Source organism: Panthera tigris, chromosome X, assembly GCF_018350195.1.
Source record: "Panthera tigris isolate Pti1 chromosome X, P.tigris_Pti1_mat1.1, whole genome shotgun sequence".
Lineage (NCBI taxonomy): Eukaryota > Metazoa > Chordata > Mammalia > Carnivora > Felidae > Panthera > Panthera tigris.
The window spans coordinates 58881379-58900064 of NC_056677.1; the positions used below are offsets into that span (position 1 = coordinate 58881379).

Here is an 18686-nt window from a genome sequence, read left to right on the forward strand (position 1 = left end):
TTTCCAAACTTCAGTCATAAGTTATTATTAATACGTACTCTGCAAACAGTAGTTAGGAAACTAAATTTGTAACAGATCTGGAGGATAAAAACACATGCAAACTTCCATGAACCATGAAAGAATTAAGGCCTACTACAGAGTGCCTGGGCGGGCATATTCCTCCAGGCAGAGGTTCACTTCGAAAGCAGTTAGTGGATCAGAAAAGTTCATTCTTCTTGGGTGGGATGGGATGGAAAGGGGCAGGGTAGGAGTGATCAGGCCAACACATTTCAGTCCCATGCATGATCAACCGAGGCAGGAACCAGCTGTCAAAAGGCTCCCTGCAGCCAGGGCCCAGAGGCCTCACTGCATGGCACAGATGCTGTGAGGCAGGAACTCCTGTACGTAGGTGGCAGCTGCCTTGGAGAGGTAGGTCATGGTGCCAAACCTGCCACTGGGCGCACTGTCATACAGAAGAGTACAGATGCCAGACGCAGGATCCTTGGCCAACATGGTATCATCTGCCCCGAGGGTTTTCTGTTTGGTTTTTAAGGGTAGGAGAACACAGGGGAAAGGAAAAATTACTAATCCTACTAGTTAAAGTCCTTATTGGGATTACTCAGAGCCTCCTCCCCATCACCAGCTAGTTGAATCTTAGGCTGTTTTGGTAGGAAGGGATCGGTTATGCACAAAATGTTGAATGTGAGTTTCTATATGTACATTTTTCCCTAGATACCCACATCCTACGACATTATTTTTTTAATTAAAACATTTTTAATGTTTATTTTTGAGAGAGAGAGAGACAGAGAAAGAGAGGGAGAGAGAGAGGCAGAGAGAGAGTGGGGGCAGAGGATCCAAAGCAGGCCCCAGGCTCTGAGCTGACAGCACAGCCCGGTGCGAGACTCAAACCCACAAACCATGAGATCATGACCTGAGCTGAACCGACTGAGCCACCCAGGTGCCCTCATGATGACATTACTTTTAAAATATTAATTGTTCAGAATTTTGAAAGTTAAATATAACAGTTAATTAAACAAGTTGTACCTGTTAAGAGTCAAATGTTAATACTTACAAATCACCCCAGAGGGACTTGGGTCCTAATCTTTCCAGTACTACTGATTTCAGCACATATTATTTTATCTTGCTTTTGATGATTATTTCTTTCTAAGTAGACTTAGTTCAAATAGACTGTACACTTTCCAAGCTAGAGTCTACGCCTAAAAGGGATCATATTGTCTGATACACAGACTAACAGCAATCCAGAATATTTAAAATTAGGACTGTCCTGGGTACTTCTGATTTTTTTTTGCATTTTTCCACAGTGCCTAGTAATAGAATGAAACACCTATTACATATTTTGGAGATTTTCCTATTGATGACAGGGCATGTACTTCACCTTAGTGTTTCTACTCTTAATCTAGGAAACATTTGGAAAGCTTTCAATAGTCTGCATTTTGTAAACATGGTTAATGTCCTGGAAGAAGATACATTAAGAAAAAGTTTTTAAATGTAGAATTAAAAGTTTCACTTTAATATTTTCCTATAGGTAAGTAGCTAACGCAAAAACAAAACAAAACCAAGCCAAAATTGAATCTTCTCTTTTCCTTAATAGTCCAAAAAGGATATGCTATCCAGTTGTCTCTTCTTAAGTCCTTATTGCTATAAAAAGCCATGTGATAAGAAGACTGAAATATGATGAAAAGCATAAAAGCCTCCTGAATTCCAGGCAACTTTACTATCTCACACAATCACAAAAACACTTGGTGAAAGACAGAGGCCGTCCCGCAGCCTACTTCTGCAAACAGAGCTCAGAGCCATTACAGAGGGGCCCAGAAAAGAGCTATGAGGAAGAGGGCACAAGAAAGTGACCTTGGCTTCACTAAGAGCTCTGAATGCAGTTAGGTTAGTGTCAGACATTCCCCTTTGAGAAAACAACAGGCTTGCCACTTGCCTACCTGTTCTTGAAGGAACAAGTCATTAGCAATATGCACTATCTTTTCCACAGCAATGATGCTTCCAATACTATGAATTTCAATATCTGCCATCATGGTGAGGACAAGGATAGCTTCAACCAGAAGCTGGCGGTACTCTGGCTGAGGTACACGGTTCAGGACAGATTCCACATGAACAGAGAATTTAATCTCGCCTGGAGTCATCTGTAATAGAGAAAAAGAAAATCAATTCCTAAGAGCCCGTCATCCAGGAGTTATCAATCACCTATTCTGAAAGGCAGGAAAAGCACTATAGCCAAAGTGCAGCTCAGTCTCCTTCAAAGTACCTGAGTGAGTAAATTGGTCCGATCTTTTTGGAATGCAGTCTAGCATTGCATAACAAGAGTGATAAAAGTGTCAATGCCCCCTAACTCACAATCCTATTTTTGAGAGTTTATCCGAAGTTAATAATTCAAGTGAGGGAAAAAGCCCTATGTGCAAGAGTGTTTACAGCATTAGTCACAAATGTAAAACTAAAAGTAATCTAAACATGGGAATGGTCATGTAAATAAATGGCATATTATGGTACAGCAACTTCATGGGTTTTTATAGAGTCATTTAAAAGAATAAATATGATGACTGTATATACAGGAAAAATCTAAGTAGAACTTAAAACTGTATGTACAGGATGACTAGAATTATGTAAAACATTTATATACTGTTAGATTAAAATGGGCATGAAGAAATACAAAGTTATTTTAGGGTGAAGAGCAGTGAGGAATAATTTTTGGCAAAATTGTATTGAGTATATAATGGACCTTGTATATAATGGACCCAAATATATATATTTGGACCCTAAAGACCAGGGTTCAAGTCCTGTCTTTGTTAGTTACTAGTTCTAGGACCCTGAACAATTCATTTCCCTAAATTTGTTTCCTTATTTGTCAATCGGAAACTACAATCCCTTCCTTAGCTGTCTCACATACCTGTTTTTTAAAAATTTTTAAAAAATGTTTATCTTTATTTTTGAGACAGAGAGAGACAGAGCATGAGCGGGGGAGAGGCAGAGAGAGAGGGAGACACAGAATCAGAAGCAGGCTCCAGGCTCTGAGCTGTCAGCACAGAGCCCAACATGGGCTTGAACTCGTCCACTGCGAGATCATGACCCGAGCTGAAGTCAGACGCTCAACCGACTGAGCCACCCAGGTGCTCCTCACATACCTGTTTTAAAGATCAAATTAAAGAATGTGTAAAGGTACTCTGAAGATTCTTAAAGGTACCATGTATTATTATTAATTATATTAACATTTCAATCTTGCTTAAAAGCAGAGAAAGGACAGAGAGGGCACAGTGTTCTTTATTAGAGAAGAGGCCTAGAGGCAAGAGTGAAGCTCTGAGGCATAGCATTAGCTTTCTGCACTCGCCCCTCCAGCCATTGCCTACAACAACTCCAGTGTTTTTGAGAATGCTCTACCATCCAATCTTACTATTCCTAATTTGCTAATTCTAGTTCCTTTGTTGGCTTTGTATAAAAGTTATTTCTTTAGAATACCTATGTGATTGGGCAAAAAGGGAAATATAAAAGCACCCAATAATACATGTCTGTGGTTCATGGCATTATTTTCCAACCATGGTTATATATCAGACTCATTCTAAGGATTGTTTGCTTGTTTGTTTATTTGAGAGAGAGAGAGAGAGAGAGAGAGAGAGAGAGAGAAGGGCAGAGAAGGAGAGAGAATCTCTCCATGTTGGAGTCAGATGCAGGGCTCAATCCCACAACCTGATGATGACCTGAACCAAAATCAAGAGTTGGACGCTCAACTGACTGAGCCACTCAGGTGCCCCAAGGATTTTTTTTTAGAGTACAGATGCTCAGGTTCCATCCCTGGAGATTTTAATTCACTAAATTGGAGATGGGAGCTCAGGTTGCTATGACATATGGTTAGAGCTGAGGACCACTAGTTCATAATATAATAGTCTACAAGCATCCTACAAGAGAAAGGTGGGGATGAAAAGGATGGGGACATGAGAGGTCATCCATTTCTAGATTTCTATCTTGTCTGCCCTCTCTAACTGGCAATACTCACATAAACCAGCCTAACTTAACCATCAAAAGGGGGCTGTCCTTATATAATTAATGTAATACATAATTACTCTCTAATGTTCCCATTCTATTTCTTTTCCTATTCTGTTTTTAAAAAATATTCTCTCCTTTCCTCAACTGCACTTCATGTTTAGTTGATCTAGAGTCATAGAACTGTTATGTTGAAAAATGATCACTGAAATACTTTAGTGACATAAACCATCAATCACATAAATGTGAAAGACACAGAATCTCACCTCTCTAGTGGTTGAAGAAGGAAGAACAAAACCTTCTACAGAGAGTCCATGACACTGCAAAAGAGCAAAAACATGTTGTCACCAAGGATATGCTGATAAATGGGAGCCTGTAAGGAGACACTTAGTATTTCTTTTTTTTTTTATTTTTATTTTTTAACGTTTATTTATTTTTGAGACAGAGAGAGACAGAGCATGAACGGGGGAGGGTCAGAGAGAGGGAGACACAGAATCCGAAACAGGCTCCAGGCTCTGAGCTGTCAGCACAGAGCCCGACACGGGGCTCGAACTCACGGACCGCGAGATCATGACCCGAGCTGAAGTCGGCCGCTTAACCGACTGAGCCACCCAGGCACCCCGACACTTAGTATTTCTAAGTGCGCTTCATGGGGTAGATGCTGAACAATCACAGGCCAGTGAAAGGCCCTGCAACCCAAGTGTCCTTGCCAAGGGCTTATGATTATTATGTGGCAAGAAGCAGGGCTGGGCTACAGTAGATGCAAGATTTACCCTCAATTTAAAGGAGTGGAAGTGATAGAGAAGGTCTACCTTCTGGGATAGACTAGTCCCAAAGATTCAGAGACTATCAGAAAAGATATCATGCTAGGTCCCAGACCCATCACAAATAGGCTTTCAGAAAGACTTTTAGGCTGAAGAATAAAAACCCTCAAAATACATACTTTTCAGACTTGTATAGTTACTACATTTTAAATTTTTTTTAATGTTTATTTATTTTTGAGAGACAGAGAGAGACAGGGCATAAGCAGGGGAGGAGCAGAGAGAGGGAGACACAGAATCAGAAGCAAGCTCCAGGCTCTGGGCTGTCAGCACAGAGCCCGACGTGGGGCTCAAACTCACGAACGAACCGTGAGATCATGACCTCAGCTGCAGTTGGACGCTTAACTGACTGAGCCACCCAGGCACCCAGCAGTTACTACATTTTCTAGTTAAGCATCCCCCGCCCCTGAACATCAGTGCTCTTGATGCCCTCACTCTGCTGTACTTTTACTACAATACTTGTCTTCTTTTAATTCTATATAATTTACTTATTATGTTTATTATTTATTGAATAGCAGAATCTAAGCTCCCATAAGGATAGACTGTTGTCTATTTTGTTCTTTGCTGTATCACCATGAGCACTTAGGACACTGCCTAGCGTACAGCAGATGCTCAGAAAATATAAATGAATGATATTTTATCTTCTCTCTTACAATCAACTCAATTATTAAAAAGCAATGGGCATTAAGGACTTGCCATTTTAGATGTTAAACAAATTAAAACAACATATATTAAGCCACAGACAAAGATTCCAATCCAGCAGGTTTACTGGCTCTGGTACCTGACACTTCCATCCCATGTTTCCTATGCCAAATAACAGTCTTAGTACGGAGAATTACCAGCCTGCAAACATATGTGCCAATGTGATGAGTATGTTACATTCATTCTAAAAGGAATGGAATTAAAAAAGAGGGCATTTGTTTGTCCTCTTATATTAGGATTCCAAGTCCATGTTTTGATTCTGCCATAAAATACTCAATCTTCCTGGTCATATTTAAATGTTCCTGTTCTTGTATTTGCAAGACCTTGTGGTTCTATACCTTTATCATAATACATTTCAGCTTTACATTATAGCTGCAATTTAAGAAGATAACTATGGATTAAACTTCTTGATGATAAAAACAGATACATTCCATGGTATCTGGGGTAGAACAGCACCCACTACATGTCTGTGAAATCAAATTTCCATAACCCAGGCATAGCTGTAGAGATAAAATATCTGTCTGTGACCAGGGTGCTAGAGAAGTTAGATGGAGAGTTTTAATAATATTCTCTGAAAAGAAGATTGCCAGAGCTACTAGTCTGAGGAAACAACTTTTACCTTTCCAAAAGATCACCTGTTTTGGTCCCTGGAAGAACATCATTGTGCTAAGGGGAGAAACATAACTAAGGTTTTGAAGCCCTGAATGAAATCTTCTTCAGGTCCTTGCTAAGAGCAATGAAGCAGAAAGTACCACCTAAGAGACTATAAATGAGACCTATGAATGAGTACCATGGTCTTCCTGGCCCTCTAAATCTGTCACAATCATACTGGTGTGATGTCCTCTTAAATGTCTTTGGCAAGCTAGGCCTTTGAAAGAAAAACAAAAATTGGTCACACCAACAAAGGCTTTGGGTCATTAAAATCATTATAATCTTGCATCTATTTAGTAGTTTTCATCCAAGAAAAAATAGAACAGCTTCTTACACTAACTCCTCAGACACCGCAGCAGTTTTACTCTATTGTCAGCACATTACTACAAATAACATTTCCACTCTACAATAGCTACAAAGAAAGCAGGCTCTTTATCACCAGATTTTATAAGCAGCAAATGTATCACAAAGTCCAACAATGTTCAAGTATGAGCAAAAGTAGAGAAGTGATGATTTTTGAAATCTAATTTATAAAAAATACCTTAGTGTCAATAATAGAAAGAGACTAAATCATAAATAATACCAAAATAATAAATCAACTTCTTTGATTAGGTCTTCTAGGTTTTGTCCATATGAGCATATGACATTTATATAGTTGTAGTGATGTCACAGTCAAGTCATATCTCAGCCAAGGAGACTGAGGATATCAAGTGGGAAAATAAAGATACATCTACAATGTGTTATGCTTACCTTCTGTAAAACTTTCCATACTTTTTGATAAAATCCAATTGGCACTCTGTTCAGTGCTCCATCTAGCCTTCTTCGGCGTTGCCACTGACCTTGACGATTATCTTTAGATGTCTGTTGACCTCTAGGAAAGGACCCACTACTTGGAGTCACAGATGTTCCAGGTGACTTGGGAGAAGAGGAGAGGAAAGAACATAAATCAAAAGTTATCTCTGTTCTTCTGATAAAGTATTATAGCATAGTGAATAATAAACACTGTCAGTAGAATTAGAAACCACATATTAAGTGTAACACCCAAGATAAAGAGGTTACAGTGAAGCTAGTAGACTTATGAGTAGCTAGCAACAATGTAAACCTTTGTAAATCTAGATCCTTTTAGAAAGCACTCTAGTGATACTTAAATAGTGCCATACAAATACTGATGACCTGGGAGTTTCTTAGCTGTCTCTTTCCTTGGTTATCTCTGTTAAAATTCCAGCTGGTCTATGGCTTAGTTTGTTGCTTTCATGGCCTATAATACAAGCCTCAATCAAATTAAAAGAATTGAAATCAGATAAAGCATGTTCTCTGACTACAATGAAATTAAATTAGAAATAAAAAACAGAAGGAAATTTAGGAAATTTACAAATATGTGGAAATTAAACAATATGCCTCTAAATAACTGGTGGTTTAAGAAAGAGATCACAAGGAAAATTAGAAAACACTCTGAGATAAAGGAAAATGAAAATACAACATGCCAAAACTTATGGGACGCAGCTGAAAGTGCTTTAAAGAGAAATTTATGTCATAGATGCTCATATTAAAAAAGAAGAAATATCTCAAATTGATAGCCAAACAATGAAAAAAACCTTCAGACAATGAAAAAAACAAGAGCAAGCTAAGCCAAAAGCAAGAAGGAAGAAAATAATAAACAGTGCAGGAGAAAGAAATAAAATAGAGAATAGAAAAGCAACAGAGAAAAGCAATGAAACTAAAATTTGTTTCTTTGACAGTAAATATAAACTAAATTGACAAATCTTTAGCTCCCCCTCAAAAAGTTAAGACTGAATGTATTAAAATCAGGACAGAAAGAGGGAACATCACCTCTGACTTTAAAGAAACAAAAAGGACTCTAAGGATGTACCATCAGCAGCCATATGTCAACAAATTACATAACTTAGATGAAATGGACAAATTCCTAGAAAGACATAAACTATCCAACCTGACTCAAGAAGAAACAGAAAGTCTGAATAGATCTATAATAGAGATCAAATTAGTAATTATAAAACTTCCCACAAAGAAAAACTCAGGCACAGATGGCTTCACTGGTTAATTCTATCAAACATTTAAAGATTAATTATCAGTTCCTAACAAACTCTCCCCAAAAAAGAGAAGGAACTTTCCAACTCATTTTGAGGCCAGTATTACCCTTATTCCAAAATCAAAGACATCACAGGAAAACTACAGATCAATATCCCTTCTGAATATAGATACAAAAATCAACAAAATACTAGCAAACCAAATTCAGCAACATAGAAAAGAATTATGCACCATGATGAAATAGAATTTACTACAGAAATTCAAGGTTTCACATCTAGACATCAATTAATGTAATACACCACATCAGGAGAATAAAGGATAAACACCACATCATCCTAATAGATGCAGAAAAAGCATTCAATAAAATCTAACACTCCTTCATGATAAAGACACTCAACAAACTAGAGACAGATGGGAACTTCATCAATCTAATAAAGTACATCTACAAAACCCCACAGCTGGCATCATAACAAATGGTCAAAGACTGAATGTTTTTCCTCTTAAGTTTAGAGGATAGTTTAGAATAACACAAAGATGTTTTTACTCTTGCTACTTCTAATCAGCATTGCACTAGAGGTTCTAGTCAGTGCTATTAAGCAAGAAAAGAAATAAAAGACATCCAGAGTGAAAGGAAAAAGTAAAACTACATCTGCAAATGACATAATCTTATATATAAGGAATTGTAAATTTGTACAATATAAGATCAATATAAAATTTGTACAATATAAGATCAATATAAAAATTGTACAATATAAGATCAATATAAAAATCACTTGTAATTTCTAAACACTAGCAATCAACAATCTGCAAATGAAATTAAGAAAAAACTTTCATTTAAAATAGCATCTGAAAGAATAAAATACTTAGGAATAAATTTAACAAAAGAAGTATAAAACATATACTCTGAAAACTACCATACATTTTGAAAGAAATTAAAAACCTAAATAAATGGAAAGAAATCCCATGTTCATCGATCAGAAGACTTAACATTGTTAAGGTGGCAATACCCTTTAAATTTATCTACAGATTGAAATTTATCTATAGTCTTCATCATAATCCTAACTAGGTTCTTTGCAGAAATTGACAAGTTTATCCTAACACTCACATGGAAATTAAAGGGACCCATGATAGCTAATACAACCTTAAAAAACAAAAAAACAAAAAACAACAAACAACAAACAAACAACAAAAAAGTTGGAGTTGCCTTAATGTCTTCAGTTTAAGAAATCTGAAGTCAGAGGCCATTACATTGGTTTAAACCAAGGAAATCTAATCGGAAATCAGTCTTCCTAAAATGTAAACTTCATGATGGCAAGGACCATATCCGTTCTGTTGTTTATTGTATTTCCAGTGCCTGGTACAAAATTGGCACTCAATAAATATTTACTAAGTACATTACTAATCAGAATAACAGCCAATCCAGTGGCTTTCAAACTTAAAAGTACATCAGAATCACCTGGAAAGCTTATTAAAACACAGATTGCTGGGCCTTACCCAAGCCTCTCTGATTCAGTAGGCCTAGGGTGGGGACCAAGATTTTACATTTCTAAGAAGCTCCCAGGGGATGCTGATACCATCTAGTACAGTGCCTGGCACCTAGTATACATGCAATTAATTATATTAGTTGAAAGAATAAATGCATAAACAGACACTTAAGTACTTATTAAATTGAATTTTGTTTTCTCTGAAATGGAAAAGAGGCTAGAGCTGAACCCCCTTTGATACCCCTTGTAGGAAAACGAATGGAAAGATTTTACCCCCATACATGAAGTTGATTTATAGTTATTTTAGTTCTTGATTCATTTTGGTTTTCTTTTCAGTCAGTATATGTCATGACTTATATAACAGCATATTCAAAGTACTTGTGAATGGTATATAACAGCAGTTACCAGAAAAGATGGTGATGTCAAATCTATACCCAAGGGATGACCACCATTGGACTATAAAAAAAATTAGAAGATAAGATTTTAGAAGAGATGAGGCAAGGCAAACATTATTTGTGTTTAAAAACATATTAGTAGAGTAAAATTACAGACTATTCAAGTAACTAGCCAGCATGTTATTATTTAAAAAGCTGATGAAATAGCCTTACTCCAGAAGCTATGGTAAAAGGTAAAGAAAAACTGCCTTTAAAAATATTTTTTCCCATGATCAGAAAAAAGGGCATTGGTGAGTGGTAGAGAAAAGGGTTTAGAACAATACAAAATACCAGACAGGCAAGTAAGGATGGAAATCAATAATTAGAAATTAGAAAGTAATGAAAATTTAGGTCTCTCAATCCTTGACATTATAGTCCTAATGATTTTGCCTTTCTTGAATTCCTATAGGTAGTGGATGTGTAAAAAGGAATTAAATGATATAGCTGGATAGGTCAAGTCCTTAATATCATACTAATCTAGCTGGGAACACGGGCTTCAAGTTCTAAATATATAATGAACTTGTAAGTAATACTGTGTGCCTATAAACAACTATAAAAAAATATTTAGCCAATCACTCTCAGCCAAAACAAGGACTGTTTACCAACAACATCAGTTTAACTCCTCAGTATGAAACATAGTTCTTTCACCTTTCAGATAGGAAAATGTTCAGGTTATCCAAATTATCTGTGAAAAAACCTGTAGTAGTTAACAGTTTCCTATTAGTCCATTCAGTTCTTACCCTTGCATAATATGAATCTGAAAAGTTTCCTTCAAATTAAACTTCAAGCATTGGCTCATTCTTGTCCTAAATGGTTCTGACTCCCATAAAACCTCCAACAAAAAATTTCCATTTTGTCTCTCCTCTTCTGGATGTGCTTTAGTACTGCAAGCTACCATAAGTCAGGAGGAGTAGTTTTAAGATTTTCATAAAAAGTGCTACTAGGGGAGACCAAATCAGTACCTTCTCAATTTGGAGACTCTGAAAATCACATGATTTCCCAGAGTTTTGAATAAAGCTATGGAAGTTTGTGTTAAGTATTTCTTTGTAGAGCATAATAATTCATCTATTCTCAGCTGCAAGGAAAATGAGTAAGAGGCTACAGTATGATGTCTGATAATTCCCATCAGCTCCCCGAATGATTTCAATGTTTTACCTCTATGTATCCACAACACCTTTTGTATACCTCTCTCATGACAATGATAAAAATCTAATTTGGGGGAAATACCTGAAACTAGATTTTTTTTTTTAAATTTTAGGGAGAGAGGGAGAGAAAGAGAGTGAGCAGGAGAGAGGGGCAGAGGGGGAGAGAGAGAATCTTAAGCAGGCTCCATGCTGAGCATGGAGCCTGACATGGGGCTTGATCCCTTGACCTGAGCAGAAACCAAGAGTTGGACGCTCAAGTGACTGAGCCACCCAGGAGCCCCAAGAAACTAGATTTTTAAAAAGGCCCTCATCCAATCTGGTGTTCTCTCTAGTACCTGTTCTTAAACGTAAGGAAATGGAGTCTAGTTGCATAGAGAAAATTAATTCCAAAATTACATGTTAATTCTAATAAGAGGAACTCAGGGTTTCAATTTCTTGCTAACAGAAACAAATTACTTTCCTCCTAAAATTAGCAAAACAGTTTGGTCCAGAAAAGGAAAGCTATCTATAAAATGAATGCTACAAAGGAGAATCAAGCTACTCTGTGGTTTGTTATCTTACTTGTAAAAAGGCCATGAGCTCATGCATGTTATATAGAACTAAAGGCAGGTTAAATTATGTTAAAGGATCCCTAGTTGTTTCACCTGACTCTCAGTTGAGATAGATAGTCTACGAAATTCCGCCTGAAAAATAAATGGCTCCAATTAAACACAGGATATGAAACAAAATACACAATCCCAACAAAGATCAATTCCAAAAGAATGTTCTTTAACATGACAATATCCCAGCTAATCTCCTGAGATATCCCAAGATGTCTTACCTGCTTTATCTCACTTTTTAACTGCATTATCCCAGTTCGTTCTGTTTTGGTTGCCCCGACAGCACCAATCTCATGGATGGAAATAGCAGGGCTGACATTTGAATCAGTGGGACGAACTACATAGCATGACAGATTAAACAGAAAGAGAGAGGATAATCAGGTTCAAATAATTTTGTCCACCATGCTTAGAAGACTTAGATATATGTCCTCCTTTTATGTTAATAATAATAATGAAAATAACCCACTATATAACCTTGCTATTCAAAGTGTGGTCCATACACCAGCAGCATCAGCGTCACCTAGGAGCTTGTTAGTAGAATCTTGGGTACAACTTCAAGCCTACTGAATCAGTCTGTACTTTTGCAAGTTCCCCACATGATCCTTATGCACAGTAAGGCTTGAGAAGCAGTGCTTTATGACTTTCTTTTACCATTCAAAGGCCTAGGACCCATCCAACTGAAATTACATGTTTATTTATCCTAAGCCTAAAAGTGGAGCAGGAAAGATAACCTTTTTCATTTGCTCTGTTTTAGGTACTTGGCACCAAACACCACTGCCAAACCACCAAGTGCCAAGTGGAGGATTAATTTGCAATAGACCTTAAGATGTATGTGAATTCACAGGTGAAAGGATATATCTGATATATCTGATACACCCAGACACACCACTGCAAATGCTATTAAATTATTGCCAAATGGAATACAAGAAAGTTTCAAATGATACGGGTTGTCAGTTTTCCTAAAGTAGAAATTCAGGATAATGTAAAGGAATCGATAGAACAGTGCAAAAACAAAAGATGATGGCAATCCACTTAGTTGATTTATCATTTAAGGAGAAAAAAAGAGACATATACAGTAGTTTCCAAATCTTGTTCCAGAAGACAGCTTTGCTTTTAACTGTTTCATATACTGGGGTTCTATTTAGTTGGGGGAAAGTTTCCTCTGATAAAAGAAAAACATTTTAAAGTCAAACGAGACCAAACTAACACTCTAAAATGGAAATGCGGTTATTCAATCTTACCACTTCGTTCCACTCCGAACTCCTTGCCACTGAGAATGTGATGCAGGAGATTCTTCATGGCTGAAGGACTGAGATTCATCAGGCCGTCTGTGGCTTCCTCAGCTAGTTATCAGAAATGTTAGTACAGAGGACCACAATTTGCCTGACATACCCACCCTATTTTGTTCTCTATTTCCTTTCTTTCTTAGAATTTCTGAGTTATTTGATTGATTGGAAAAATAGAATTACAAATAAATTCTTAGCACCACACTGTCCGGGTATTCATAGTGCAATAGATTTCTTTTTTAGAGTAGGGGGAGAGAGAAAGAGAATCTTAATTTTAAGTAGGCTCCAAGCTCAGTGTGGAGCTCAATGAGGGGCTTGATCTCAGGACCATGAGATCCTGACCTGAGGTGAAATCAGGAGTCAGATGCTTGACTGATTGAGCCACCCAGGCACCCTGCATACTGCAATAGATTCTTTTTTTTTTTAAATTTATTTATTTATTTTGAGAGAGAGAGAGAGCGCGAGCGAGCGCAAGCATGAAGGTGGGGTGGGGCAGGGAGAGGGAGAGAGAGAGAGAGAGAGAGAGAGAGAGAGAGAGAGAATCTGAAGCAGGCTCCAGGCTCCAAGCTGTTAGCATACAGACCAACATGGGGTTTGAACTCACAGATGCGAGATCATGACTTGAACTGAAGTCAGAAGCTTAACTGACTGAGCCACACAGGCGCCCCTGCAATAGATTCTTAATAATTTAAAGACTGATTATCCAGTTTATGGGCTAATCAGATTCTTGATTTCTTCTTCATCCTCCTTCCACACCATTAGGGAACTTAGTAGAATCTTTATTTGAAGGTGGGAAGAATGTAAAGAGAAATATGGAACTGAAAGCTAGTCAGAGAAAAGCAATGGATGTATACATACAGAGGGACTAAAACAATAAACACTTCTCAGTCTGGAAATCTAGAGACTAAAAAGAGAATAGATATGAATCCATGAAATCATGAAGAATAATGAGAAGACTGGACTTTATCAATATCAGTTAGTGCTCACTTTGACAGCACATATACTAAAATTGGAACAATACAGAGAAGATTAGTATGGCTCCCGTGCAAGGATGACATGCAAATTTGTGAAGCGTTCCACATTTTGGTAAAAGAATTGCACTTTGAAAACTATAAGACACTTATGAAATAAATTGAAGAGCACACAAAGAAATGGAAAGACATTCCATACTCATGGATTGGAAGAACAAATATTGTCAAAATGTCTATACTACCCAAGGCAATCTACACATTCAATGCAATCCTTATCAAAATACCACCAGCATTTTTCACAGATCTAGAACAAACAATCCTAAAATTTGTATGGAGCCACAAGGACTCCAAACAGCCAAAGCAATCGTGAAAAAGAAAAGGAAAGCATTACAATTCTAGGGGCCAAGGTATATCACAAAGCTGAAGTAATCAAGACAGTATGATACTGGCATAAAAACAGGCACATAGATCAATGGAATGGAATAGAAAACCCAGAAATGAACCTTCAACTATATGGTCAACTAATCTTCGACAAAGCAGGAAAGAATATTCAATGGGAATAAGATAAGTGTCTTCAACAGATGGTGTTAGGAATATTGGACAGCGACATGCAGAAGAATGAAGCTGAACCACTTTCTTATACCAGACACAAAAATAAATTCAAAATGGATGAAAGACCTAAGTGTGAGACCTGAAACCATAAAAATCCTACAAGATAGTATAGGCAGTAGTCTCTTTGAAACTGGCTGTAGCAACTTCCTTCTAGCTGTGTCTCCTGAGGCAAGGGAAACAAAAGCAAAAATGAACTATTGAGATTATATCCAAATGAAAATGTTCTGCACAGCAAAGAAACAATCAACAAACCTAAAAGGCAACCGATGGAATGGGAGAAGATATTTGCAAATAACATATCTGATAAAGGGTTAGTATCCAAAATATAAGAAGTTGTAAACTCATCACCCAAAAAACAAATAATCCAGTTAAGAAATGGGCAGAAAACATGAATGGAGATTTTTCCAAAGAAGACATACAGATAGATGGCTAACAGACACATGAAAAGAGGCTCAATATCACTCCTCATCAGACAAATACAAATCAAAACTACAATGAGATATTGCCTCACATCAGTCAGAATAGTTAAAATTAACAACACAGGAAACAACAGGTGTTGGTGAGGATGCAGATAAAGGGGAACCCTCTAACACTTTTGGTGGGAATGCAAACTGGTGCAGCCACTGTGGAAAACAGTATGGAGGTCCCTCAAAAAGTTAAAAGTAGAATTCCCTGCAGGATCTGGGTGGCTCAGTCGGTTGAGCGTCCAACTTCAACCCAGGTCATGATCCCACGCTTTGTGGGTTCAAGCCCCACATCGGGCTCTGTGCTGACAGCTCAGAGCCTGGATCCTGCTTCAGATTCTGTGTCTCCCTCTCTCTCTCTGCCCCTCCCCCATTCTGTCTCTCTGTCTCCCAAAACTAAATAAACATTAAAAAAAAAAAAAAGAATTCCCTACGATTCAGAAATTGTGCTATTAGGTATTTATCTAAAGGATACAGGGGTGCCTGGGTGGCTCAGTCGGTTAAGCATCTGACTTTGGCTCAGGTCATGATCTCACGGTTTGTGGGTTTGAGCCCCACATCAGGCTCTGTGCTGACAGCGTGGAGCCTGGAACCTGCTTCAGATTCTGTGTCTCCCTCTCGCTCTGCTCCTACCCCAACTCGTGCTCTGTTTCTGTCTCAAAAATAAATAAATATAAAAAAAATTAAAGGCTACAAAAATGCTGATTGGAAGGGGCACATGCACCCCATTGTTTTCAGCAGCATTATCAACAATAGTCAAATTATGGAAAAAGCCCAAATGTCCACCGACTGATGAATGGATAAAGATGTGACGTATATATACAATGGAATATTACTCAGACAAAGAAAAGAATGAAATCTTTGAATCTTGCCATTTGCAATGACATGGATGGAGCTGGAGTGTATTATGCTAGGTGAAATAAGTCAGTCAGAGAAAGACAAATACAATATGATTTCACTCATATGTGGAACTTAAGAAAAAAAACAGATGAACACAGGGGAAGCAAGAGAGGAAAACCAGAAAACAGACTCTTAACTATAGAGAACAAACTGAGGTTGCTGGAGGGGAGATGGGTGGGGGGAATGGGTTAAATGGATGATGGCCATTAAGGAGGGCACTTGTAGTGAAGAGCACCTGGTGTTGTATAGAAGTGTTGAATCACTAGCTTGTACACCTGAAACTAATATGACATTACATGTTAACTAACTGGAATTTAAAGAAAAACTTGAAAAAGATAAAAAATCAGACAGTTAGTGAGACCTTACTACATGTCGGTCATGACTTTACACAATGTTAGTAACAAACAGGTAGGACATGGCACTTGACCTTGAGAAGCTAAGCAACTATTTGGGAGAGATCACATACGTAAACAAAATAAACAACAATAAACATGACTATATTAAGTGCCAAATGAGAGGTACAGACAATAAATGCTTTGGAAATCAGACAAGACATCAATCTCCAAGGATGGTGACTGATAAAATTATTGGGAAATACTGTTGAAGTAGGAGGTAGGGGTCAGACTGTTGGGGGTCTTGAATATCACACCCAGGGATCTTGACTTTATCCTTGTAAGAAATAAAGAGCCATGGTTTTGATGAAGCCATAGGAAAAAAAATACGTAAGAGGCAAAGAAAAATGAAGAATGTTTGAGGATTTTTCCCTTCTTGAGGTTTATTATTAAATAATTAGACCTTAATAAAATATCCCTTGATACATGGCTAGAGGATATATGTATGTGTATAATGTAATACATATAATCCATAACAGTGTGCTAAATTGGAAATCATATGGAATCAGAAAGACTTGGACTCAAACTGTACTATTTACTAGATGTGTAACTTTAGGCAAGTTATTTAACCTCTCTGAAATTCAGATGACTTATTGGTAAAAGTGGAACAGAAATACCTTTTGCAGAGGGTTGTTGTAAGGATCAAATGAGATAATGTATATAAATATAAAGCAAAAAGCACACAGTCTGGCATATGGTAGGTATAAAATAATCATTATTTTCCTTTAAAGGGTTATTTTAATATAATTATCTTATGTAATTTAGGTTAGGCTCATGCAAAAAAATTTAGCTATTTATTAATAGCTCAATTAAAAGCCTTTTGGGGAAATGTAACAGAAACAATGGCTAACATTGAGTTTTACAACTCTATTTTCATTTTTGTATGCAGTCCCTATCTCTATTATTTTATCATTCTTAGAAATCAAACAAATATCAATGGAAAAATAGTCATGCCATGTGGGTCCCTTTCCCTCTCTCACACTGTATACAATTCTGTGCTACAGCTTCTACAGGCCCCAGGTTTTCTTCTAACTAAAACTGTTATTTTGCCAAATACAGCTATAGTTAATTTCAAAGAGACTCCTGTCAGAAAATTTTCATAGAAATACAGCTTTCCTTTATTCAATCCTGTTGTTGACTAGACAGAATACTAACATTATGATCAAACTGATGTGGTGACTCAGTCTGGTTCGAGAAGTTGCACTGCCTGAGTCAGAATCAAAACCAGTCTGTCATGCTCAAATTCGAAGCACACTTAGGCTCACTCTAGGAGTTAGAAGGAATGTAATTTGGAGTGCAGAGCCCCCAAGAGGTGGAATTTTGAAATTGCAGAACTAATACATAAGTTTGTCATAATTATCAGTCTCTTGATTTATATAAATACAGATTGACTAACATGGGAACAAGATTGCTATATGCAGCTTCTGAGCTACCGATAAAATGTTTTAGCTTTCTTTCCCTCTTGATCCAAAACTCAATAGACTGACATTAAAAAATTTTTTTAAATGTTTATTTATTATTGAGAGAGAGACACACACACAGAGCATGAGCAGGGGAGGGGCAGAGAGAGGGGGAGACACAGAATCCGAAGCAGGCTCCAGGCTCTGAGCTGTCAGCACAGAGCCCGATGTGGGGCTTGAACTCACAAACTGCAAGATCATGACCTGAGCCGAAGTCAGTCGCCCAACCAACTGAGCCACCCAGGTGCCCCAGTAGACCTACATCAAGAGTGAATTCTGCCTCTGCCTCTCTCTCTCTGTCTCTCTCTCTCTCTCAAAATAAACCGAAAAAAGTGAATTCTGTCAAAAATAGTTACTAAAACAAATACCTGAGCATCGAAGGGAATGGGCCAGTTCTGTTGCCATAACTTGTATGATTAGACCAATTCGAAGTCGAAACATTTCGGCAAAGAGGCCAGGCTGAGTTCGCATATACATGGCTAGATACACCATTATTTCCTATGCATGGAATGAATATAGACAAAAATTATGGCCCAGGTCTCACAAGGCCTATTTTGTAGTCTTCAGAAACTGCCAAATCAATTGAAAACAAAAATATCAATCACCATACTAAACTTCATAATTCTGCTCACCTGTGTAAGAATGGAAATGCTCATGTCCCCTTCACTGGCTTCATCTATCAGCTGAGTGAGCACTTCATAGGGCAGAGGTCTGAGGGAGAAGACAGTGAAGAAA

General features: G+C 37.5%; 1 protein-coding gene and 1 non-coding gene across 5 annotated transcripts in view; one reads left to right on the forward strand and one right to left on the reverse strand.

Moving 5' to 3' along the window:
- The window catches only part of PHKA1 (phosphorylase kinase regulatory subunit alpha 1), a 159843-nt gene continuing 141157 nt past the window's right edge, over positions 1-18686 (reverse strand). For 2 of the 4 annotated variants that reach the window (XM_042974364.1, XM_042974362.1), the window contains 10 exons: positions 18584-18662; positions 18320-18449; positions 13108-13209; positions 12088-12203; positions 11912-11950; positions 10094-10144; positions 6909-7073; positions 4251-4304; positions 1935-2135; positions 1-516 (listed from right to left, as the gene is read on the reverse strand). In XM_042974364.1, the coding sequence (XP_042830298.1) occupies positions 343-516; positions 1935-2135; positions 4251-4304; positions 6909-7073; positions 10094-10144; positions 11912-11950; positions 12088-12203; positions 13108-13209; positions 18320-18449; positions 18584-18662 (1111 nt within the window). In that variant the 3' untranslated portion in view covers positions 1-342. The remainder of the gene's footprint in view (positions 517-1934; positions 2136-4250; positions 4305-6908; positions 7074-10093; positions 10145-11911; positions 11951-12087; positions 12204-13107; positions 13210-18319; positions 18450-18583; positions 18663-18686) is intronic. The other 2 variants (XM_042974365.1, XM_042974363.1) reach the window with 1 other exon arrangement.
- On the forward strand, positions 14132-14238 carry LOC122235669. Its single transcript, XR_006213695.1, has one exon. It is a non-coding gene; the product is annotated as a U6 spliceosomal RNA (small nuclear RNA).